Source organism: Asterias rubens, chromosome 8 (assembly GCF_902459465.1).
Source record: "Asterias rubens chromosome 8, eAstRub1.3, whole genome shotgun sequence".
NCBI classification, from domain to species: Eukaryota; Metazoa; Echinodermata; class Asteroidea; order Forcipulatida; family Asteriidae; genus Asterias; species Asterias rubens.
Window position 1 is genome coordinate 21306961 of NC_047069.1, and position 26624 is coordinate 21333584.

Here is a 26624-nt window from a genome sequence, read left to right on the forward strand (position 1 = left end):
CATTGCTATACGCAGGTACCTGACTTCACCTCCTTCACATGAAAACAGCTGCAAACAGACATAGCCTGAACAAGCACTTGATATAAATCAATCGACTGATAATAAACCAGTGTTATGTTGAAAGTTCCCTGTCTGATGATTGTAATTCGCAAAACTCAACGGTTTGTTTTAAATATTTCTATATAGTAAGGATAAAATATTGCTATGTGTGAAACCAATTTTATTGACAAAACTATAATGTGCAAAGCTTAGTTTTTGAAACTTTTCAAATCCGGGTGAGGTGTTTAGTTCTTTCACAGTTTAAGCTTCATTCGTGTTAGTGGTAAAGCTGTCAATAAGAGAGCAGTGTTGCTGTTTTCAACGTATGTACACAAAATATATAAACAAAGTCAGGAAGTCTTGCTGAATGTTTTTAAAGTTCCAAGGGACCAGCGGAAGTATTACTATGCGGATGCTGGCTATTTTCAGTGAAAATTGGCATTTCCAATCACAGCATTGTGAATAATGTAAATGCCTCCGTCGGGAAGGTGTCTCGCATGATGAAGGAGGCAGATGGAGTTGGGGGGGGGGGGTGCAGTCTGGCTCCTGCTCTCGTGATACAACGAGACTTGTATACTGTAAGGTCGTATACGGCTCTGGGTCGTATCGACCAAGGGCGCCCTCTTCGGAGTTTTGGCATGATGATAAAACAGCGCGATGAATTGGGAACCGGTTTGGTTTTCATTGGTAAGTAGCTTTCTTACCCTATGCCATTACAAATATTCTACGGGACCGGAGCTTGTATATGTAGATTTGGTTTAATGTCTAAATGCCCCCTTATTCTCATTCGTATAATTCTATACGGATTTGTCTTCTTCACAATGCATCCTTAGGCCCATGGGTTGCAGTGCTAGTCCCTTTGTAGAATCCCTTGATTTTTAGTGCCAATGATTTAACACAATGAGTGGTATAGCGGGATAACAAACACATAGAGACACAAATAACGAAATTTCATTGCAATAGTCCTAACTAAAATAATAAAAGTAATCGTATTCTTGAAAGTTAATCAAAACAATTGTGGCTGTATACCCATTAAACCGTGCAGTTTTGAACATTTCGGTGAAGTTTGTGGTTATAACATCAGACCACGTGTGAATCAAAGCCATATGTAGCTTGTGGTGCGGAGTAATCGAAAATGGTGACCGAAACTTCGATTTCCTTGCCGGGGTGCCTTGGAATCAATGTGTTCTAGACATTCGGAAGTAATCAATGTGCAAGGACCAACAAATAACGGCCATGGTGTCTGCTGGAGTCGTTTTATATAGGTTGTCTATATTCCAGGGGTCAGTAATAGGATGTGTCGGCTACACATTGCGTGCAAAGTGGTTGATCATTATTGGGATCATTGTCATTACCAACGTACAACAGTGCATTTGACAACCAGTTAAAGACAGTGGACACTATTGGTATTATTGTCAAAGACCAGTCTTCTCATTTGGTGTATTTCAACATATGCATAAAATAACAAACCTGTGAAAATTTGAGCTCAATCGGTCGTAGAAGTTGCGAGATAATAATGAAAGAAAAAACACCCTTGTCACCCGAAGTTGTGTGCTTTCTGATGCTTGATTTCGAGACCTCAAGTTCTAAAATTAATTCGTGAAAAATTACTTCTTTCTCGAAAACTACGTCACTTCAGAGGGAGCTGTTTCTCACAATGTTTTATACTATCAACCTCTCCCCATTACTCTGGTAATCAAGAAAGGTTTTGTGATGATAATGATTTTGAGTAATTACCAATAGTGTCCACTGCCTTTAACACTAATCTTATCTTGAGGCCTCGTCCTAACTTAGGGACTAAAGCCTTAAGCTAGATAGTCCTATAGGACCATTCCTTAGGACTAGTCTTTTAATGGAAAGGTTCTAAGCTGAAAACTTATACCATGCAGATAATGTCAATGATTGAATTAACAACGGGCGGATAATGTTTGCGTGTAGGATGGGAGGGGGTGCTCACACTGGCGAAACTTTGTGTTTTAGCCTCCAAAATGACTGGACACTTTACAACGGTAGGTGGCAGCAGAGAAACATGGCACGATATATTCCGTATCGCAAATACTCGGTACGCCCCATTGGGCCGTATTCATAAAAAATAGCAATTGCTTTTTCTAGGCTTTTGCTTTCATCTCTATATCTGTATCAAGATCTAAGCAAAAGCCTAGCAAAAGCCCAGGAAAAGCAATTGCAATTTTTTATGATTACGGCCCATGACTTTATTATAGAGATCATTTATAGAGATCAGTGGTACGCGTGCTTTAGGCGTTGACTGAAGTGCATGCTGGTCTAGCTTGTGCTCAAGTTTGATCTCTACCTAGACCAGCACGCACCTCATTCAAAAGTTAGCACTTGCGCAATGCGTATTTGCAAAAAGGTCTACGTCGCTCTGATCGGCAAGAAATGGACCCACAAGTCTGTTGGGATCCAACTTTTCAATCGTAGACAAAACATGTGTCTATTATTCTACATTATACTCAATATGAACGTACAGTTCAAATCGTGCGTTGTATTCTGGTAATCTAAAGTTATTTTTCAGACTTTTGGGATTGTGTTTAAAACTTATAGAGACCATTGCTCTCCCTTTTCTCTGGCCGCATTAAGCCGCCAATGTTTGTTTTTGGCCTTTTCCCCAAAGTTTACAAGGACATTTTGTTCTATAAGTGCGAATCCTTTGTTAAATTCACGAACTTCCGATTGCACTATCAATCAAAATGACAACAAATCAAGGAACTAATCCGGTTTATGCATCGATTGTGAAAACACAGCGCCAAGTCGCATTACTCGTTAGTAAGAAAACACTGCTGCTGTTTAGACTGTAGGGCGCACTGTTTCTATTTAAGGTTGTAGCATGGTTTGGGTGAAAGTACATTAGTATGTTTTGGGGCACTTTTCAAATAATTCGAGTAATTTAGTTTTCAGTGAAACGGCCTGTGAACTTCCAATGGATTTGGGTCAAACACCTCAACAAACAAACACACAACAAACAAACATTACTATTGAGCTTTACGATTTCGGCGATCGGAATAAGCAACTATGATTTTCAAGATCTGCGAATGCTGTTTCTTTGAATGTTGACAAAGTATTTCTGAGCATTTGCTTAGAGTTACTCAATTCTTAGGACCTGGGGTCGATTTCTCAAAGATTTAGGACTAGTCCTATGAGATATTTAAAACGTACGGCTAGTCCTAAATGAGGGCGAGTTACTCGTCCTAAGTATAGAGATAAGGCTATCTTAACTCTTGGTGAAATCCACCCCTGGCTATTTATACCCAAGCCTCGATAGAGTGGCGCGTTATTGAGTAATATAACAGAAACAACGTCACACAGAACTAGCAGCGAATAGACCATCATAACCATTTTCAACTGACCACTTTATTTGAACAAACTTATGAGAAATGAAGACGGTTTGTTTAAATTACCTGTACATCCCAGACCGTCTGGCAGCAGGGCAAGTCCATCGGGGCAAAAGCATGTGAAGCCATCTTCGAACTGAATACAACCAAAGGAACAACGAGTACTAGAACAACGATCGTCACCTGTAAGTATTAAACAGAAACATAATAAAATAGTTAGTGGGGAAGGTTTTTGAGACATTATTAGAAAGGGTACTTTAGACACATTTTTGCTTTAACAACACCATCAAAATGTTTACGATATAAATACAAGCTATATACAAAGCGAAGCTAAATACATTTAAAGCAGGGACCAGTAATAGTCATTGTGGTTTAAATATTTATAATCAAAGTGTGAAGTTGATAAGTCAGCCCCAAACATGAATAAAGACCCAAACATGGTTAAAGACGCCAAACATGAATAAAGACCCCAAACAGGAATAAAGACCCCAAACAGGAATAAAAAAAAACGAACCATCCACAATCCAAAACTAGACTAGTTGCATCAATTCATAGAGTCAACCACCACTCTAATTTCAAACCAACTCACATGTCGGTATAGGTTTGTCTTATATTATTGGAATGACTACTACATAGCTATAACGTCAAACTAACTTTTTGACTTTCTCGCTGTCAATTAATGCTGAGTGATCACGAATCTTTTGATACAAAGATGATGAGACATAAAATTATAAATCTTTCATCAGAATTGGCCTTGATCACGAGGTAACACCCAGGCATCTGGGAAATATCTCAGATAGAATTATCTTTATTGCCCCAGACTTAGCAATAACATGACTTGAGTAATGTTCAAATGTTAATTTCCATCAATGTTGTCATAAAACGTTAAAGGTACATTGTATATTGACATACATAATAATGACAATTCACTAAGGCATAACCTAACAAAGGGTGGTTGAATGCATGTATAGTGGTCAAAACTAGATAATTATAGATAAATTTCACACCGAGGAAAGACTTTTTAAATGAGAAAGGGTGCAATGTTATGTTTACTGTGTTATGTTTCCAAATGTTTTGTACGATAACGCCTCCATAGACCTTTTCGCAAATACCATTGCGCAAGCGCAGACTGTTGAATGAGGTGCATTGTGGGATAGGGTCTAGCTGGTGTCCAAATTTGATCCATATCTATCCCACAATGCAACTCATTCAACAGTCTGCGCCTGCGCAATGGTATTTGCGAAAAGGTCTACAAGCGCCCTCTGTTGATGTCATCCACTTTAGTTGCAATGCATGTCCTTTAACATCAAGAAGACGTTTTATCACCCCTTTTAAGTGGTAGATTACCGTCGGAATTCCTTAGGCAAATTTAGCATTAGTCATGTTGCAATTAGTGGCCTGAGTTAGTTTCCCAACTATTATCAACAACTATGGATAAGCTGGCAGCCTCTAAGCCAAGGATTCCAAGAACTCCGGTCTTGGAGTGTGCTCCGTCGGATCTTACACATAGCTTGAGTTGTGTCCAGTTCCGAGACTGGAGACCAAATTGTTAGAATATTGTTGTAAAAATATATATATATATATATATCATTTATATTTGTAATTCATTTTTAAGGAACCTTACGGGCAGAACATAAAGAATAGTACTAAACTACCACAATTTCGTCTAATTTAATAAAGATGCATGATAGTCAGTAACTTCCTTAGGGATACTAATTGGAGTGACTTAACACAGTAAACCATTTAACACAAAAAACATGTTCATAACAACAAAATATCAAGTACTTGTTCAGACACAAACAGAGGTATATGCTTACATGAACTTATTTAATTGCCTTTAAGAATTCAAGACACCCGGATTTCGGTTTGGGTACGTTATCTGAAGCCAAATGAGTGAACATCCTTTTACACAGTACTAATGAGTGTCCGAAAACTGTAGGATGGAGTTCATCATCAGTTGAATCAAAGGGTCCCAGAGCAGGAGGATTTAGGAAAGGGTGGCGCCATCCTCACCGACCTTCCTTTAGGGATACGCTGCAAAGCTAAGATTATATAGTTATTTTTAAAAAGATCAACAACATAAACAATTCTAAATGGTTTCGACTTTACGGAATAGTCCTTAAAGTCTATTGTGTTTTGTTTTTTGTTCGTTTTGAATGGTTGTTTGTAACAGCCATGGATTTCGAGCAACCTTTGCGGAAGACAACTAAACAAAGGAATAACAAATATAACAAACCACACATCCTTATTTGGAGCAATATTCAGAAACAAACGAAATACATTGAAGAAACAAAAACCCAAACCTGAATTCCAAGGCGGGAAAGGTAGTTTCAAAAAATAAATGAGGTTAGATTGTGAATCAACATCTATTCCATCAGACTAATAATCCAATCATGAATAAAACATAGACGATGAATGTGAGACGATGAATGTGGAAACGTCAATTATAGAGTAATGGAAAACATTGTAATACGTTATCTGTCATTATGAATCATTGTAATTGAACCATCCTCATTTGTTTCAAGTTTTTTGTTCACTTTATTTTTTCAAGGGGATGTTTTGTTTTGAATGTTCGATGTATTATCCTGGGAAAAATAGTTTCCTTTCAGTCAGAAGAAGATCTTCAGTTTCAATAAAAAAAAAAACGATCGGAAAACATAAATTAAAATACAATCGAAGAATGTCTGACAAAATTTGTCAGACTATTTAATAGTTTATTTTGTATTATTATTATTTTTTTGCGGAGTGACTGAACTTTTCTTTATTTGTGATGACCAGAATGTGAATAACATTTGAGGTTATATCCTACGGATAGCTTAGAGTGTTTCACCTTGACCGCTGAGGTCTTTGTATTGTACAGAAAACTTACAAGTTTTCTTTACGGAAAAAAGGGCTTGCCTTAACTATTTTAACTGTTTTAGCTTTCATTTTATGGTTACTTATTCAGTTATACTATTACACCAAAGTCTGACATTATTATCACAAAGTCAGTGTGTAAAGGGTAATTAGCCCAAACTAATGACGTGATCCCAGTCACGCAATACAATTATAATTATTTAATTAAATTTGTGTTGGATGTTGGGGCATAACATAGTTCTTACAAGGCAGTGTTGCAGTCTACGGTGATGTTATCGAATTTTATGCTTCGTCAGTTATTTCTTCTCACTGATTATTATTCACGCGAGATAATTTCAAGTTCCCGTTACGCATTCCTCGAAAGTCACGCGAGAACCTTCCCAAATCCCTCAAATAAGCATCACTTATTGACACGACTTGGTTTTTTCGAATATGAATAAATAATCTCCCTCATCCTGCGTCATTCCCGAAGGACTTGCCATGCTGTGAATAAAACCAAAAGCCAGTGGTACCAGTCACTGACTAAAAGTAGAATCATCCACGCCTATGGGGTTGTGTATTGAAGACACGCCAATCCAAGCATACACAAAGTTGTTTTACCAAGTTCCCAAACATCCAGAAATAAAACTATGCTTGCGGTTATATCCTCAAAAGATTCATATTGAATAACTGGATGAATCTCAACTCACCATGTTTGGCATTAATGGATAATGATTAATGACGACTAATTTTGTATAAATCTTCCCAAACAATATACCAACTGCCAGTGTATTTAGTACAAGAATAACAAAACTCACCACTGGGTCAGTCGTCTTGTATAGAATTTTGATGGAATTTGGTCTGGTTTTGTTCGTCTGAGTTTTTTTTTCTGCTGGTGTGATAGTTTGTTAGGATTTAATCATTTGAATAACTATAAATATGCTGTTTTTTGTTTTGTTTTTATTGCTAGCTCTTTTCTTTAGTTTGTGTGATTTTTATTTTTCGTCAGGCATCTAATTAGTATGTTTCATTTCATTTGCGATGTTTATCAAACCGAATAATATGATATTGATCTCAATATTTCCCCTTCACAATCTGGCACTTACTTGACCATGAATTTCATCACAATAAATACTGCCGTTTGTTTCACCACACCCCCTGAATATCATACATTTCAAGTAGAAATACGAACAATTTGGAAAACGCAAAGGAAAATATGAAAAACAAACCATGAAGTGAAATGATATTGTTCAGTTGATAGAAAAGCACCAGAGAAATATCTCACGGTGATTGATTGTTGAAATGTCTTGTGGCCCGTGTCAGTTTAACGTGCCAACCTACAATCCCGGCGGATCAATATCGTTTGCACGCCCCTTGAACACATTCTTGGCCGTGCGAGCGCGCTCATTTCCTGGGGACATCTCGGTAATCCCGCACTCGGCAATCCGTGGATTTGTGGCGTTAAGAAATATTCTCGGGCGATAGAGCGCGATTTGTACTGTCGAAAGTTTTCCTGGACGGGATTACACGTCATGGAAATAAAGCCAAGGGAGGTCTCTTCTCGAAACGAATAAAATAAGGTACGCCTCGACTTTATGACGTGACAACAGTAGAGTCTTATATACAACACAATTAATAATTGATCGAGTTAGGCCTTTTCCATAAAAATGCATAATTGATAGTTTGTATTTTCACAATCGACGTTGTATCGAGGCGCTGCTGAAATTGTGTCGCACAAAGGGGGCGAAGGCAGGTTGATCACAGAGAAAGGAACACGGATGGACTGATAGAGAGCACCGCGAAGAAAACAACTCACAAAATCTTATAATTTATTGAAAACAAATTTCAGAACCACATGCGTATATTGACTCATGCGTATAGGACCTGACTATTAAAAGCGGAATAAAGATAACGGGGATGGGTCAAGGTTTGTGCACATCATAACCCGCAAGTAGGTCAAAACAAATGCCTGGATAACAGGCTCTAGGCTTGATATCGTAGATAGCAGTGTACTTTCTATATCAACATTTCCTTTGTCTTACACAGTTTACTCTGATAAGCGCGTTATCTTTGGCTCGAGTTATAACAGTTTGATCTCCGCTTGTTACGCAATCTATATTGATCACAACAGCCACACACACACTACTTTAATCTGGACACTGTTTGTCCACTACCGTTGAGGGCGTGCTTTGGTATCCTTGCCCTTAGGTGGTACAACGAGCTCGTGTTTCTCCGGTTCAGATTAATGTAATCGTTTCATCGGTTGGATTGCGCTCAAGATTTGAGTCAAAGGTGAACTTCGCGAGCAATAGCAAATGAGACGTCATCAGGTCGGATACAAACACAATCGTCCAATACGGCGAACATTATCTATTTAAAACGTTATTTGTGTACAATTGACAATAGACGTGAGTGCCTAAATCTAAGATTAAAATTGTAAGCTTTGACAAAATATGGTAGAAGAGTGAGGGTTTGCATTATTTAGGTTAGCCCTGCATAGGACTCTTTCTCTGTCACTGTAGTATAATAAGAAAGTGTAAGGCCGCCAGGGCTATATATGGGTGTAAGACTCAATGTGAATGCAATCGAATCCATGAGTGTATTGACACCATTGCGCCCTATTCCAGTCTAGTGTAATAATGTTCAATGGGACAATCAATGTAAGGTACGAAATGTAGATCAGTCTGCTTTGCCATGGAGGAAAGAACAAAGAACTACATTTGAGGGGAAGCCAACAAGTCTTAAATTGATTTGTAAACCGTTTGCACGATTCGTGTTCAGCTATAGTGACAATCGCAGGAATTTAGAAAGCCGAATGTTCGAAGCGATTCAAAGTAGGTTTGAAAAGATCTGTAGTTTGCGTTAGATCTTGATGATGAGAGAGAATTTGTAGTTAGTTGTGATTGACTCACTGGGTGATACATTGAAAACTAGGAAGGTCAAAGACTCGAGTGTCTAATTTGGAGACTTGAGACAAGATTAAGTGAAGTACAAAGTTTCAATGTTGGTGCCCTACGGAGTTAACTCCCCCACACGATGGTAAAGTTTGACCCGGTAATCAATATTGCACTGAGCACCCATACCAACATGCGATATGGGAATTCAAATTTTCAACTGAGAAATTTACATAAGAAACGGTTGATAAGACATTGGATATCCTGAAATAAAATTTTACATGTAATCAAGCATTTCGGTTCAGGTTATATTTATTGTTTCTGATAATTGTATTGGCTTTTTCGGTGCAAGACGCTGTAACTACAATACGGTATGCCAATGGGGGAATCATGAGCTTCGGTTTTGTTCTTTAAATTGTCCGTAAAAGTCGTTGGGTGGCAACAGTATTTTATTCTTAAAACTAAATGAAAAATAGTCAACGAGGATTGCACTGTTAAACATTCATTAATTTTACACAGATTTACACATCGCTAAACGGTCATTGTAACTTTTCTGGTACCATGTTGTTGTTTATGTTGCTGTTTTTATTTTGTAAAGTAATGTCATCAAAATTAACTGTTTCTACGGAGGGAGAAGTGTTCCGAGGGAGATTTGAACTCGATTGATATCTCGTAATATTACCGGAGTTCACTGAACGACTGCATTTCACGATGGATATGGTAAAGTTCGAACCGGTAATCAATATTGCACTGAGCACCAATACCTAAAATGAGATATGGGAATTCAAATTTTCAACTGAGAAATTTACGTTAGAAAGGGATGATTAGACATTGGACATCAGTGACATTTAACCAGTACTCCTGCTTAATAAGAGAGAAGTGTTACGAGGGAGATTTGAACTCGATGGATATGTCGTAATATTAACGGAGTTCACTGAACGACTGCATTTCACCTGCACTCTCATTCGTAGCAGAAATCTTGCCTTTTTCGCAATCCATTCATCACGTTAGGTACACTGACATTCACCCTGGCAGCTCGAGTTACTTATCCATTCACGGAAGTAAAGTTTTTGCAGTTTCTTATCAATTCAAGGAAGACGGCAGTTTATAATCCAGGTAGGTTTACGTGCAGTGTATGTAATAAGACAGTTTAGCTTCGTGTCAACACAACATCTTGATATGTTTCTTGAAACATGTACCAGAGGATTGGCAACAAAATTACGTTTTATGGAATGGAAAATTGGAAACGTACCCGTCTTTGGTTAAGCATTTTCAAACTGTGATGATTTGAATAAGAGTCTGATCAGAAGAGCACCCAATGCAATACAACGGAGGTAAACGCCACAAAGGTGTGTCGGTGGGGTCATGCGGTATAACTACTGTGGATTGTGGTACATTAAAGCCACTGGACACTATTGGTAATTGTCAAAGACCAATCTTCTCACTTGGTGTATCTCAACATATGCATAAAATAATAAGCCTGTGAAAATTTGAGCTCATTTGGTCGTCGAAGTTGCGAGATATGAATGAAAGAAAAAACACCCTTCTCACACGAAGTTGTTTGCATTTAGATGCCTGATTTCGTGACCTCAAATTCTAAATAATATGAGGTCTCGAAATCAAATTCGTGGAAAATTACTTCTTTCTCGAAAACTACGTCACTTCAGAGGGAGCTGTTTCTCACGATGTTTTATACTATCAACCTCTCCCCATTACTCGTTACGTAGTAAGGTTATATGCTAATAATTATTTTGACTAATTACGTAAAGTGTCCACTGCCTTTAACACTCCCACTTGATTCTGGGCACTCTTTTTCGGTTTGTATTGTTACATTGTGAAAGTTATGCCTGTCTATACATGTAAGCCCTTCATGTTTTGACTGATTTTTTTCAGGCAGACACCTCCAGTCTTTACCTGTCACCCTTCATGTTTTCACTGATTTTTTTGAGGCAGACACATCCAGTCTTTACCTGTCAGCCTTCATGTTTTCACTGATCTTTTGAGGCAGACACATCCAGTCTTTACCTGTCAGCCTTCATGTTTTCACTGATCTTTTGAGGCAGACACCTCCAGTCTTTACCTGTCAGCCTTCATGTTTTCACTGATCTTTTGAGGCAGACACCTCCAGTCTTTACCTGTCAGCCTTCATGTTTTCACTGATCTTTTGAGGCAGACACATCCAGTCTTTACCTGTCAGCCTTCATGTTTTCACTGATCTTTTGAGGCAGACACCTCCAGTCTTTACCTGTCAGCCTTCATGTTTTCACTGATCTTTTGAGGCAGACACCTCCAGTCTTTACCTGTCAGCCTTCATGTTTTCACTGATCTTTTGAGGCAGACACCTCCGCTCAATTAGTGACATTTAACCAGTACCCTTCTTTATTCAAACTATACTTATAACATGGTGTTGGTTGGTGTGGGTCTCCAATAGAACAATCCAATATCATAGCTGTTCTAACAACGCTAAGGGTTAAACAAATAATAAAATAATAATAAATAGTTTGAGTATGGAACCTTTGCTTTGTTTAGGTTCAACATGCTGTTGGAACTAGGTCTAAAGTGACTTACGGCTGCAGGAAACACCGTCTTCAAGAAGAATGTATCCATGTTCACAGTAACATCTAAAACTCCCAGGTGTGTTCATGCATCGATGGGAACAGGGGCGGGCACTGCACTCGTTCAGATCTATGGAGAGAAATATAAACAAATCAATGATATTATAACGCTAATTAATTAACTTAACATATCTATGGACAGAAATATAAACGAATCGTTTATATTATATCGCTGATTATTAACTTGACTCATCTATAGACAGATGAACATATTCAGTCATTGATCATTGTTATCAACTTGATTGGGTTAGTTTACAACACAAATCTTCTGAATCACAGCGGCACAAATCGAAATAATTTGCCATTGATGGATATGCGATTCCTTTTCAAATTACAAACAACACTATACCATGTGTCACATCATACGTTTCCCCTTGTATAAGTTTGAAGACAACTTTGCGAAGCTTCACCGTGTAACACGAGAGGCTGATGTATTTGATGATCATTATTACCCTTCCTATAATTATATCCATAAGAAGTGGCGGGGAACTGTTTGTTTACACCAACGATCCTGCTAGCACTTTGTGTTCTGGAATACTTAACATCCAACACGGACCACCATACCTGCTCCGGACAATCGTGTATTCCTGAGTGGCAACACAGTGTTCCACCTTTATGTCAACTCGGTTCTTCCCATTTTCTCTTAGACATTATTGGATTGTCGGGACCCTTGTTTCAAATAATGGTTTCGGATGTTATCGGTCTGAAACAGTAATATCCCAAGTTATTGCAATTACCAATATTGAATACAGAGTTTGTTTCTGTTCCAATTAGTATACACCACACGCATCAGTGGCGCCTTCATATACATGGGCGGGGGGGGGAGGGAGGTGGTCAAAAGGGGAGCAAGCTTAAAGAAAATGCCGATTTGAAGGTTAATTAAACGACTTAAGAGTGCAATAAATGTGTCCAGAATTCGACCACAATGTAGCGGAACGCAATGTCACTGAGTGTGGGTCCCATAAGGCGTCTTATTAACCCATGATTGCAACGGGTTTAATGCATCAATGGGAATATCAATGGCATTCAATCGACAAGGGAATCTTAATCACCGTGAGTTTGTAATGTGAAACCATATTAAGTTACATACCGTATTCATTATGTGCCATTGTCGGAAATGGATACCAATAAACGTTAACACTCTACCGTAGAGACAAATCTCTCCAATTTCACAGGTGGGTCTCTTAATATTCACTGTCTCTCATAACTTATTGATGGTTAACGGTCTGTAATTGCCATAATGACCAGATGAGGTTTCCTCTGTGACATTAAAGTGATAATCACCTCCTATTTATTAATACTAAATTGGATTAGCCAACAGAAGAAAAAAACGCTCTAACACGTCATACCAGTACAAATCCTCCAGAGAGATGACGTCTACAATACTCAAATCTAAAATGACACTCAAGTGAAATAAGCTTCCTGATAACATCTCTAGAATCAAAACGTATAATCTTCTCGTCGCTAATTAATGCGAGTACATATTTTGATGAAATGTTCACGTTTTTAGTGTGTGTTTATTGAAAATTCATTTGCCCGGGACAGTTTATCCATTTTGATTGGCGGAAAATACATCACGTGGCCGTGTTTAAACGCGTCACATAAACACAGTGTAAGAAGTGTTTAAACCAAGGCGTGTTCCAATCGCACGGCCATGACCCTGCCTACTCTCGTATTCCCTTATTAAAGACTGGGAATTGATTACTATTCTAAAAGCCAATAATGACCTATCCCTTAAAAATAACTAGAACCAACAATTATTTTTTAACAAAGATGTAACAAAAAGGTGATATTGCATTTTGAAATGCGTGACAATTTTCTAAGATGTGATGATCTTCCATGCACGCGGCTAAGTGAATAAAACAGTTGTTGAAAATTAATAAAACATTCATTTACCAGCGGGATAGTTACAATAGCACGATCACAAGATCACACATTGGTTAAGTGGATTTTTGTTTGAAACGCATTATGTTTATTGTTCATCCCTTATTCACAAAATGTTGTCAAGTTTTTAATTGCAAAATGAAAACGGTGAAAGGGGTGGGCGTAGCCTAGCATCACGTCATTTTGTCAAAGGACAAAACAAAGGACTCAAATGAACACTTCATCAGCTGTAAATGTACATACGTCATCAAATGTTTTGGAAAATTTAAAACGATACAGGCAACAAGCCAGATAAAACCAGGTTGGTTTTATCTAGCTTAAAATCCCAAAGCTTGGTTGCTCAAGGTATCATCTCCTAGTTACAGGACCCTTCAAAAGTAGGTTACTGGATGAGGATGGTAAACTGTAAGGTTGACTAAACAGGAGGGAGGGGGGGGGGGGTCTGTAAGACTTCCCTAATAGGACACCGCCTTTTAAACGTACACACACTGTACGCTTGCTCTATATAGCCCGGGCCTATGTAGCATTAAACGTAGTCCGGTGTGGCGGGTTCAGTCTTCCGCCGTGTTCAGTTTTCCGGGTGACGTAGCCGGACATTTCAGCACGTTGTTCGAACGGTTTTAGCTTTCCGGCGTGTTCAGTTTTGCGGGTGACGTAGCCAGACAAAAATACCGCCTCGAGTACCCTGGCGTGTACTGTAGTTCAGTGAAATAAAAATAAATAAATAAATAAATAAACTAAAATACGGTAATAAATAAATAAACTAAACCAGAATAATAAAAACAATTCTTGTGATTCTCCGACGCTCCTTCGGTATATGTACCACTGGTTAAATACAGGATAATTTTGCTCGGTCTTCACACCAAATTATCGCATACGAACCACGCGTTCACCGCTCGTTGTACTCGTGGACGCCGCCATGACAGCTACCGGAGAGTGACACGGATGACTAAATACGGCACTAAAAATTGACTACTTTCGCTTGCTGTGCGCAGGCATCGCATGACGTAATGTTACCGTATTTGATCATTCGGAAAACTGAACACGGCGGAAAGTTGAAACCGCCACACCGGTTTAGGCCTACTCTCAGATTGGGTTACATTTAGATCTTGAGTTACATTAAGGGTTCTGCCCAACATCAGTACAAGGTAAGAATAAACAACTATATAAACTCTAATCTGTAATCGCTAATAACAAATAGCAAGATTATCAAAGGAATAGCTGTGGGAAATTTCCGGCGGCGCAGCATGAAGTAACCTAAATCAAACTGTCAATGGCAACGAACACATATCTTGAGCAATGAGAAGGTATACATTCGTAAATATAAAAACTCCGACCCTACGCTGTAGGGCCTAATGAGACGCGTGCCATTCACACTATGTATTTTTAACCTTTCTTGAGTTTATTGAGATTCAATTAGCGATATTCCAAGATGGCCTTGGGGTCAAATCATCACGATATAAGGAGTTTTTTGTGGACTCTTTGAAACACAATAGTTAGTTAGATTATTTACAAACAATGTAAAATGCCAAATGCAGTTCGAGAGAAGACCTATCATGTTCCTTTCAATTTTAAATCGCATATCAAGACCCGAAGATCTGCTGATGGGTTATAACTATTTGTTTATTAAATTTGTAACTAGTATTCCAAGACGCCTAAGCTGATTTTTTTTTAACACTTAAATTACTGGAGGGAATTCAGATCCATAACAGCAGACAAACTGCAGCCACAGTCCAGCATGAGGTTTTGCAACAACTTATAAACAGTTCGCCGTGCCAGGCTTTAATAGCGCACCAAACACTTCATAATGATTTGTACCAGCTATCGTAAAGTTGGGATCATTTATTGTCTCCTTTCTTTAGAAATTCTTCTGGAATGTGGAATTTTTCTCTCTATGATATTAACAGCGTACACATTGACATGCTTATTGTTTGTTTTTAATCGTTAAAGTCACCTGGAAGTGGTATTTTTTCAAAATAAAGCTTTTGTCACTAATATATGTGTTTTGATGAGTGGAATGTGAATAAACAGTTAACTAAGGTTTAAAAAAAATCAGTTTTTATGTTATTTACAAATTTAAGAGTAGACCCCGACCCGAGAGGGCGCTGTTCGTGACGTCAATCGAGGCTGACTTTGCCTGTAATGCGTAGAGTAAACACAATTGCAAAGTACATGTACGGACCAAGTCGTGAGTTTGTACGTTTCAAAAAAAGATTTTTTTGTTTTTTTCCGGCAATGCCGACCAGGTGTATTGCTGCTGAATGCAGAAAAAAACTTTATGAAACGTACCAACTCACGACTTGGACGTACATGTACTTTGCACGTGTGTTTACTATACGCATTGCAGGCAAAGTCTGCCTCGATTGACGTCACAAAAGGGGTAGGCGGAGTCAGCCCCCCAAACAACTTTATATATTTTTTAAACATATAAATCGTGACAAACAATTACTAAAAAAATTGTTTTATTGTTCGTAAGCATATACTCTTATGTTTGAAAGAAAAAAAAAATTCTATTTCCAGGTGACTTTAATTATCTCTGTTTAAATTTGCATTTCCTACTCGAACGTGTTTGCAAAGAAAGAGTAATAAAATAACCATTTGATTTAAAATTGTGTGATTAGTACCGCTCGTTTGATGTTGCTAAAAAAGCTGCTGATTTTTGGTGCTGTTGTTGTTGTTTTTGTTAACGTTGTTGTTTTTGTTGGCAGTGTTATTTTCGGTCAACCCGAACCATTACTAGACCACCATTGTGTAGTTTCGAGCCCGTTGAATAACCTTCTTGTCCAGGTCAGTTCGTGTGACCTCAATACAAACGGAATGCATTGAACGCCAAAACCCAATCACAATCAGATTAAAACCAAGGAGGACGGCTGGAGAAGAAGGCCACGGACATTACATCCCACCAGTGATCACCATCATCAAACATTTATCCAATCCAGGGTAGATGACTTCCGAACTACGTCCAGACCAATCTCAGCCAGTCTCTTTAACATCCACTTTGGTTGAAACACCATTCTCGGCATTTTCTTTAAAGCTAATGTGGAAACAGTGGTGTGTCAAATACCAGTATTTGCACTTAGGCCTACTAAAAGATCCAACATGGCACATGAAATGCAAAAACAATAACAGTTAAGACAAAATAGGTCATTGGGGTCACCAATAACAAACACATGAAATCAAACTCATTTGTTTCAGAGCGTGTCAGAGAACAACGAGTTTTGGCTTCGCGAGCTCAGAAGTAAAATGTTTTACTAATTTATAAATAATAAGTCAGGTGAAATTGCCCATATCATGTGCGAAAATCGGTCAGCATTATAATGTTGTCCATTATTTCACCAATATTTTTCACACGCTCCAACCCATCAAATATTTCATCGACAAATAAATGACAATTCGTTGAAAACCACAAGGTTAAACTGGGCATAATCAATGGCATAACCTTTACTGCATGCTAACCCTAACCATAGCCACACACACAAGGCGACATGGCAAATGGAACTAAACACCAATACTAATGTTCTGGTATGAAATATCTGTTTATTTAGGGGCACATTTGTGAGGGGAGGGGGGGGGGGTGCTTCGAGGGTCGCAAACGCTATCTTAGAATAAAAAGGTTTGCTGATAACGGATTAATAGGACTTAAGGCGAACACATTGCATTAATGTGTGGGCGATGGTTCAGGGTAATTAAATTCAGTTCAAGTCACCAACGTTTTATTTCAATGTTCCTCAATCAAAATAAATAATAACACAAACAAAAGTATTACAGGAATTTTAGGCAGTGCCTAATAATGTAATTGGGTGCCAACTCCCCACTTATACCCCAGCCCCTCTTCACCGCAGCAAAGCATGTTGCTGCACTTTTAACGTATTATCGTGTCAATTAAGCACATAGGATTATACTTATCATGCTAGCGCTATTCTGAATTATCAGAATTAACAAACAGCTAATTAGTGTTATTGTTTTAGGGTAGATGTATTATGGTAGTAAGCTTTTAATTTTTTTTTAATCAAACATTCAGAACATATTTTGGGGTTTAGAATTCGTTGTTAGTGTTAACTGATTACCCCTTTTCAATAACATTCCACTTTCTACCTCGATTGACTGATGAGTTGCTGTACTAATTATAAACATCCGTTAATCATCCATAGATCTAAACCGTCTCGCCAGTCATGACTTCTGATTGCATTAACTAATTAATGAACAATAATTACAATTGCCGTCCAAACTTGATAAAACATTAATTCAATCAGTTAGAGTCAAGATACGACACCCAGAACTTGCAGTGCACTAATTGTTTCAATACTTCTCATACTCGACTGTTGCATCGAACATTCCTACCCAACTCGCGTATGCCACCCTGAATTCCGTAAGGCAGAGTTCGCCTCAAATATTCCGCATGTTCTTGTGCCGTTGATTCACCATAACTTCCCCGTCCGCTCACTGCTCTAGCGGCCTCTGACCTTGCCTCGGTGTCGGGACACTCGTCTCTAACTTATTAATAAGATAGGTGTGTATTGATACACTTTCATATGTAGATGACGATGAAATATTAATGGACTAGCCGTGTCATCCTAATATGGCCCCAAATGACGAACATCTTTGCAATGACGCCCATCGATGGTCAAGCTAGAGCAGACTTTAAAGGAAAGATAAATTCCTTCTTCAAATCTAATCTCATTTATTTATTGATTGAAGCGCACTTTGGTTTGTTTTAATACAAACCTCTAGTAGGTTTTACCTAAACAAACGTCATGCGCAAATTAGACTGTAATTCAGACTTTAATCAAGCTCAACTGTTACACAAATAAATGCTCGATCGGGGCTTTTGCTCTAAGTACTTTCCACAATATTAACAGGTTAATTATGTTGGATTCTGACTTAAAATATCCAGTTGTAAGAACCGAAACAAAACAAGCTGACGAAAAAACAGGATTCAGATGTCTTTCTAAAAAAGATATACAGTGTACCAAGCAATCAATTCCCGAACATTAAATCGTATCATATTCATTTTGAAAAAAAAGAGAGAAAAAAAAGCGAGTTTTAAATAGTATTTTGTAGTATGGTTTCCATATAAGAAATCAAGACTAAAAACAGAATTTCTAAAATAACAAGCTTGATAAAACGTGTTCTGCATTTCCTTTAAAACTAGATTCAGACGTCATCATCTTCAAGTATGACATCGACTACATTCCAAGACGTCTCAAGAGAATTTGTTATAACTTTACCATACAAGCATGACACACAGACTGCAATATGCTCCTCATTCCATAACCATAATCCTATAATCACTAAGTATTCAGGCGAGATATGATTTATGAAGCGGGCGGTAACCATTTGGTGCGAGGCAGAGTTTAGCATTGATAAGATTGTCCTTTCAAAAATCCTGGCTTTATAGGTTGGCTTGTTTATAATTACTAACAGGCCAGATAGATCCGTAATTACAGGTATTCTACATTAATCAAAAGCTACAATATGTTACGACGATACAAAGTGTTATTTGTCAAAAGAATATAATGTTTTTAAATGATGCTGTACATCTATTATAAAGTTATAAAATAAAATCTAATTTTGTCATTTCGTTTGAGCGGTCCAAGCTGTATGACATGCACTCTAAGTGCACATGTTCAGGTTTCATTTAGTGCCAAAAATGTTGCTGTGCACTCCATTTATAAATTATGCTATACGATCGTATAAACAGGGCGTTATGTGGCACGCAGTTTAACTAAATATTCGATCAAGCAGCAAGCAAAGATGGACAATTCCACTACTCAGATATGGAACTCCACGGTCACCCGTTTGGAAAGTCTTGGGACACCCTTTACCGACTATTTGTCCTCGTGACATCCAACAAAATGTCAAAGATAAGGACAGTTTAAATAAAACCAAAAAGAACAAAAATATGTACCAACAAGAGATGCAATTGTGAACGAATTAAGTAACACTTGAATGTATTCGTTTAGACCGATTCCACCGCCACTTCTACTCTCGATCCAACTGAAGTAAAGGTCAGTTTAAAAGCACTGGACACTTTCGGTAATCACTCACAACAATTGCTGGTATAAAACTTACTTAGGAACGAGCAATGGAGAGCTTTTGGTAACATTAAACTTGTGGGAAACGGCTCCCTCTTAAGTCACGTAGTTTTTTGAGAAAGAGGTAATTTCCCACTCAAATATTAACATACTTTAGGCCTGCAGTTTTGTTTAGGCCTCCGAAACCACACAAATGTTTGCAAAGGGTGTGTTTTCTTTCACTACTCTCTTGCAACTTCGATGACCATTGACTTTTCATAGACTTGTTAGTTTGTGCATATGTTGTGACACACCAGATATATATAGAATGCTGATCCTTGACAATTACCAAAGGTGTTCAGTGCCTTTAAAGATCAAGCTTTAATTTGAATTGTTTGATTCGTTGAAGGTTGTAACGTGAAAACAAGGAGAAGTGTCTGTAAGGCTACATAAGGAACTGCATCGATTAAACAATTTCGCAAGAAGAGTCGCGAGCCAGACTCATCGATTCGTTAACTGTCTGGCCAAATTCCAATATCAAATTGTCCTCTGTGCGGCTTGTGATCTGTGACCCTACATCTTAAAACTGTCTGATATGATGGTATCCTATTTATAACGCGAAGAAATTGCACCGGTTTTGGAGAGAAATGTATAGTGCCTTTAAGATTGACACACCGTGTGGGCAACGCCCTTTAGAGTGAGGGTTTGCCTTTGTTGCTCCAAAACTACCATAACAAAACTACTTGGTCAACAGCAATGGTTTTTGATAGTATACAATACAATGTTAACCATTGCACCCTTTGGAGAAATGTAGTTTGAATAACCAAATAGAAAACCCCAGAAGGACCTCGGGCACGTTCTGAGGCACTTAAAATCGCACAAGTTTGTCATTATACGCATACTAATTATTATGTTGGGATACATAAATAGAGGATACTGGTCTAAAAACTTTGACATTACCAAATGTATAATCTGACCTCAACATCAACACTGATTTTTGGTTGGTTGGTTGGTTGGTTGGTTGGTTAGTTGGGTGTTTGTTGGTTGCCTGGATTTGGGGTTGAGAGTAAACGTTAATTTATCTCCAAACGTGTTCGGTTGCATTTTGTTCTCGTTAGTAACTTGTGTTCCTCGTACCGTGATGTGCAACGGTCGTCAATTGTTCGTGGCAAGTGTGTAAAATATTCTGAATTGATCAGAAATTGCAATTATAAAGGCATTTCTTCAAGGCACTACCGGTAACAATTAGTGGCCACTTGATCACCCATTTGTTCCCTAGTAAGGAAATCGATGGGCCAGGATTAATCAGTCAAAACAGTCTGACGGTTGAAGTCTTGTTGGATGATAATGATAGACACATTTAAAATAAAAACAAGTGTTGGGCCATATAATTTTAACCCGTATCCATGTATCAGGGGTCAAACCAATTGTTAAGCTCAACACTCAGCAGGACCCAACTTCCGGGTCACATGGTCATCACGTGACTAATGTTGAACCATAACCTGACCCATATACCACGGGTCGATTTTGACCCGGATATTTGTAAACACAACCGGCTGAAACATTTGTGAACTGGAATAAACTAAACAACATCCATCCATTGACATTCGCCCCCTTAAAATCTACATCAATACAAAAGTGACGTCACTCAACACGATTCACCATTTAATTTCCTGTACAGCGACAACGATCACTGGTCTTTGTAGGGAGGTAGAACTTAATGTAGCAGAAGGAGCGAGGTTGTAGCCCCGCAACATCACATTTAGGACCATTTGTTTACTGGAGAAACATTTGAAAGCTTAGAATAATCTGAGCAAGTTATGTATATTCAAGTATTGACATGGATGGTAAACCGGGCAGGTGTTATACCCGCAATCTGAAGCTGATGTTTTGTCATCTTGTATAAAGCACTGCAGTATTCAACGACCAACAACAATAGTAAAAATCAACCAAACGTAATTACAAAGACATGACAGTCGTTGGAAAAAGCCATGGGGCTTCTGGATTGCTGATGTTGTTCACAGTAGTTCGACAGTCGACTCAGTGGGGTATGGGTGTCGACAATGAATAGAGTGTCGAATGTTACTCATATAAAACATCAATCATCGGAACCAATTAATGATTCAACACCAATGCACACCTCAACGACATTCTGATTCCACATTGCCACCTTTTCGATACTTTATCAAGCCGAAGCTCTTAAAAAGTATTTTCCAAATTCTTCGTTTCTTTTCTGCTTACCTCAATTTGTCAGAAATAAAACCCAATTAAAACGCAAAAATAATGCAGTTGAAATGTATTATTTGGATAAGTCAGCCCCGAAAAATCAATGAGGAAACTAACGCTTGGCCTTCTGGAAATAATACAAGGACATCCACTTTGCCCAAATTAAACCGACCTCATTACTTTCCCGTTGATGACATTGCTAATCATAAAATACTAATCTCTATTGTTTTGTTACCCTTGCTCCTGGTCATGATCTCCCAACATCAACAATGTACAGCCTTGCATTCTTGCATGCCACGCAGCCAGATTATTACATAAAAGGAAACTCTTTTATTAACAACTCAATCCATTTAATTACAACGACGGTAAATAATCACATTATAAACACCGTCAATCTGCAGCCATATTGAACATGTCCACTGTATCCATTAACAGTAATGACCACCGATATCCACTGTAGCAAAATAAGGATCAGACTGTTTCAACAAATTCATCCTAGTGTTCAATACGTTGATTTGAATTCGAGAAAACAAGATGGCGTCACTTCTGTAGAGGTTTATCCTTTTATCTTCGTGATATCTTCCAGAGCATGCATGGACAAACAAGTAGGGGTCTACCTCAAATCGGGATTAGTAGAGGATTTCAGATGACGGCAGCTGGATTTGATATAGAAAAAGAAGTACATGTCCCGACCCGTATCTGAGTAGAATCTCTAGAGTGGGACTTCCCAGGAAGTCTGGGGAGAGTTACCAATCGGAAAGTTGCCGCCAAACAGAACAGATGCCACACGTATGATCAGTTATGCATGTTGGCGACCTTTGTTTGAATTCCGAAACGGCTACCACATTATGTGTTCTTTTATTTTAACACTCGTATTGCTGAACATGTTAGCTGGAAAGGTCCGTACTTCAAGGTCCGTACTTCAAGGTCCTTGCTAAGGGCGCTTGCCGTTATGGTTTCACCATAGACGTTTCACGTATGACATTTCTTGAAGTGTCACAAAACCACAAACAGTATTTTCTGTCGAATAGAACATGGATGTTGGCCACCTCAACGAGTAAGGCCGTATCGTGAACCACATCTACCTTACATGAGTCAGATGGAGGTGACGGAACAGGGAGCCGGCCTCCTGTTGGCTCTTTCCCTGTTTCCCGGATTGACGATCTTTGCTAAATAAATCTGACAATATCAGACAAATAAGCCTACATTGACAATGAAACAATATTCACAGCTACACACGATGTAGTTGTTCATATACAATTCTTTCTGCTGACGTTTTAGTAAAGAAGAAATGCAGTCCCAACACGGATTTCCAATTGAATAAGAAAATAAGACTGAGCACAGTAAATCGAATACAATTTGTTGTTGTTTTTACTCCTTACAGCAATGTGTGTTAGCACTGTTTAATCGAGCTATGTGAAGACAACAAAACCATAGCAACTCGGCTGGGATTCGAACCAACGACTATTGCAATTCTAGAGCAGTGTCTTACCAACTATACCACATAGACGACCCGCAAGCCTAAGAGGCAGTTCGAATCATAATAGCAGCGGGTACCGCAACGACAGTAAAGTTGATGACCTACATACCGGGTGAAAACGCACGGCGTTTTCGTGTTCCATGAGATTGGTTTAAGCATGTAGTAGCGTTTGCTACCTCTACAGTTTAAGGTTCATCATCGGGCATCAGATCTCCCGGAAATGAAAAATGGAACATCGGATGAACCAAATGTGACGGGGAAGGACGAACGACGGACAAACACAATATTACAAACACTTGCAGACAGACTACCGTTCTCATGTGGGTATAATTTTGATGGGCAGGTTTCTGAAAATGACGTTTCCGTTAGTGCTAGAAACATAACAAGTGTTTGTTTGCCCGTTATGGCAGATGCAGAACAGGTTACAAACATGGAGTTGTCGTCACATGGACTCATTGGACATGACACTTGTCATGAATCGTCACAGACTGATAGGGAGTTAATTAAATTGTTCCTTGACGTTCCGATGCAGATAGTTACACAGTCTCGCCGATAACATGACAAGATGGAAGTCGATCCAACAAGGTCCCAAGTCCAATATTTCAAACAATGTTGGACTAATTTTCAGTCATTGTTTTACCATTAATAACAACAAGAAGTGTTTTCACAATCAGTTGGATTGGCAGTAAAAAGGCGTCAGAGAGAATGTTGCTATGTTAACAAGTTTTGTTGAAATTGGAGTAGTGTCGCCTTCAAAAAACAGTGAGGTTTGCTTAGTTAGTCTTGTTGCCAGAAATAACATCCTAAAGATCACGGATGAAGTCAAGAAAATCCCAGGATGCAGGCAACGGTGCCTTTGAAACATTTTCCCGTATCGAATGATCTCATAACGGTGGGGTATCGTTTCCGAAGCTAAACATTGAGGTCGCGAAGGTGGGCCAAAAGGTTCAAGCTTAACCCTTAAGCATACTTTTATAAAAAGCTCGTCAAGTCAACTGGGAATTAGCGTGAGTTGAGCTTTTGTTTGGCACTGACTGTGTTGCTATGCCAGTTTTAGGTTGAGGGTTTATATTGTTAAGCTCTGTATATTTACAAAAGCGGGTTCACTTTCAACTGAAGAGTTAACACACACCATCGCTGTTCAAAGTGTGGGTGAAAATTTTTCATTTATTTGAACGGGGGTCAAATCAGTTTCAGTAAAGGTCCACTCGAACAATAAAACCCATGCTGTCACGTGGTATCACACAAACTCAGCAGATTAAACAAAAACAATCCTTTTTTTTTTTTTTTCTTCTTTTTTTTTTGGGGGGGGGTAGCTCCATTGACACCCGTGAAATGTTATCACGTGGAAACAGTTGGAGTAAAACGAAAACTTAACATGTTTCTTTCGTAATTTGTAATTGTATGAATGTTCATACTATGCCAACTGTTTAATATTGGAGGTCTCTGAATGGTTATATTGTTCCACTGGTTTGGTTCTCATCACTGAGCCTGTTCATAAGCAAACAACAATTGGTATACATCACTCCACTGTAACGCACACACTGTTTAAGCATTGGACACTCAACATTACCACGGTGCCTTTAAGCTAAATACTCAAGTCCAACTTTAAATGGAGAGGAAATTATTTTCTTCCGATGTGATGAATCGATCATTCCGACACGGAGTCCCGAGAGTTGAAATCTGTTTCCTTCATCCACATTTACAAATACAGAAACCCGGATGCGATTGGCGTGTCTCAATGTATGTCAGTTGGAACCCTGTTTCCTGAGAGAAAAAAGTGTTTTCATCTTAGAATGTTAAAACTGACAAGTTGTTCTTATACATATTAAACGTGAAACACCTCCCAAAAGAGACAAGGTCCATTATTAATTAACATAACACTCGTTAAATTTACAGCTCACGTATCGGGACAAGGCGTTTGATATAATATTTGGGATCATCATAAGCAATTATTCTGGTTCTCATCTTGGAAATGGCACAAATCCTCCAATATTCATTATTAATAACCCTCTAGCTTTGATGCGAGCTGAGAACGGCTAGAAAGGATGAGTGGCCATCACCCCTCTCCTTTTTTTTTTTTTTTTTAAGAGTCACTGGTGGGATTTCCTAAACTCGAGATGGGAGTCAAACAACAGGAAAGGTATAATTAAATGCTTCTTTGCTCCAGGAATGATATCCACTTTTGTATCAATATATGGTGATGCATTTCTGTATCCGCTATATAGGTTCTCCTATAATCACCCAATTCAGCCATTTTGGTTACAATGCGAAGTTTAATAAACCTTTTGGCAAGATCTACTTTTGGCAATTACTCCACCAGTCAATAACCATACAAACTTACTTGGTAAAGAGCACTGGAGATTATCAAACATTGGTATAGAAACGATCCCCTTCAAGTAACGTATTTAAAGAGAAAGGGCAAATTTTCAACCCAACAATTTGAATATGAAACTGAAGCCTTTCTCATCAGCAGCTGGAAGCCTTTGCAACAAGGGTGTTGTTCTGTCTCTATTTTCTTTCAACTTCGCCTGACCAATTTAGACAGAGTTTTCATAGATTTATTATTTGAGGCACAAATAATTAATATGTTGGGATTCACCAAGTGAAGATAGTTGACAATTGACCAAAAGTATACACTGCCTTTATGAATGAATACATGAAACATGAGCTTAATATGCGACTACAGGATGGTCTACTTATACTCTTAGCCCATGCAAAATGGATAGCAGAATCATATATAATAGCTAATGTTTGGAGGTTGACGCGAATATACACCAAAGGGTGCTGTGTGGCTATACTTGATTATTTGTTGCAAATAGTCTTCAGATTAAGTTTGTGTTTATGTATATCATGTCCAGTAGTGGACTAACACATACTGACATATTGAGTAAATTAATATGATTCATGTTGGATTGACTTGGCCCAATACAAGCAAACACTTGATAACAGCTACTGTGCTCTTTTCCATTCGATGTTTTTGACATTTTCTGGCCTATCAAACTGCCACGTACTCGACAACGTCAAACTTTCCTTTTCTAGCTTGGATTCATAGTAATAGTATCGTCAAGCCCTTTGTCGAACCCGGTCACCGAGTCTCACCAGCGGAAACGATTAGAAAAACGTTTCCTACATTAAAGTTATAAGTGTTCGTGAGTACTATTTTAGCTGCTGCTATTTGATTACCCGTGAAATTCGATTTCCCTTCCTCCACTGCAAAAAGCTTTTGAAAAATACAAGCATGTCCTTCGCAGCTATAAGGTTATGCCTAAAATAACTTCTTGGCC

The 26624-nt window shown here is 38.4% G+C and overlaps 1 protein-coding gene across 1 annotated transcript in view; it reads right to left on the reverse strand.

Moving 5' to 3' along the window:
* The window catches only part of LOC117293367, a 73101-nt gene that overhangs the window by 11293 nt on the left and 35184 nt on the right, over nucleotides 1-26624 (reverse strand). The window contains exons 4-5 of the mRNA XM_033775662.1: nucleotides 11687-11803; nucleotides 3456-3572 (exon numbers count right to left, since the gene is read on the reverse strand). Of these exons, the coding sequence (XP_033631553.1) occupies nucleotides 3456-3572; nucleotides 11687-11803 (234 nt within the window). The remainder of the gene's footprint in view (nucleotides 1-3455; nucleotides 3573-11686; nucleotides 11804-26624) is intronic.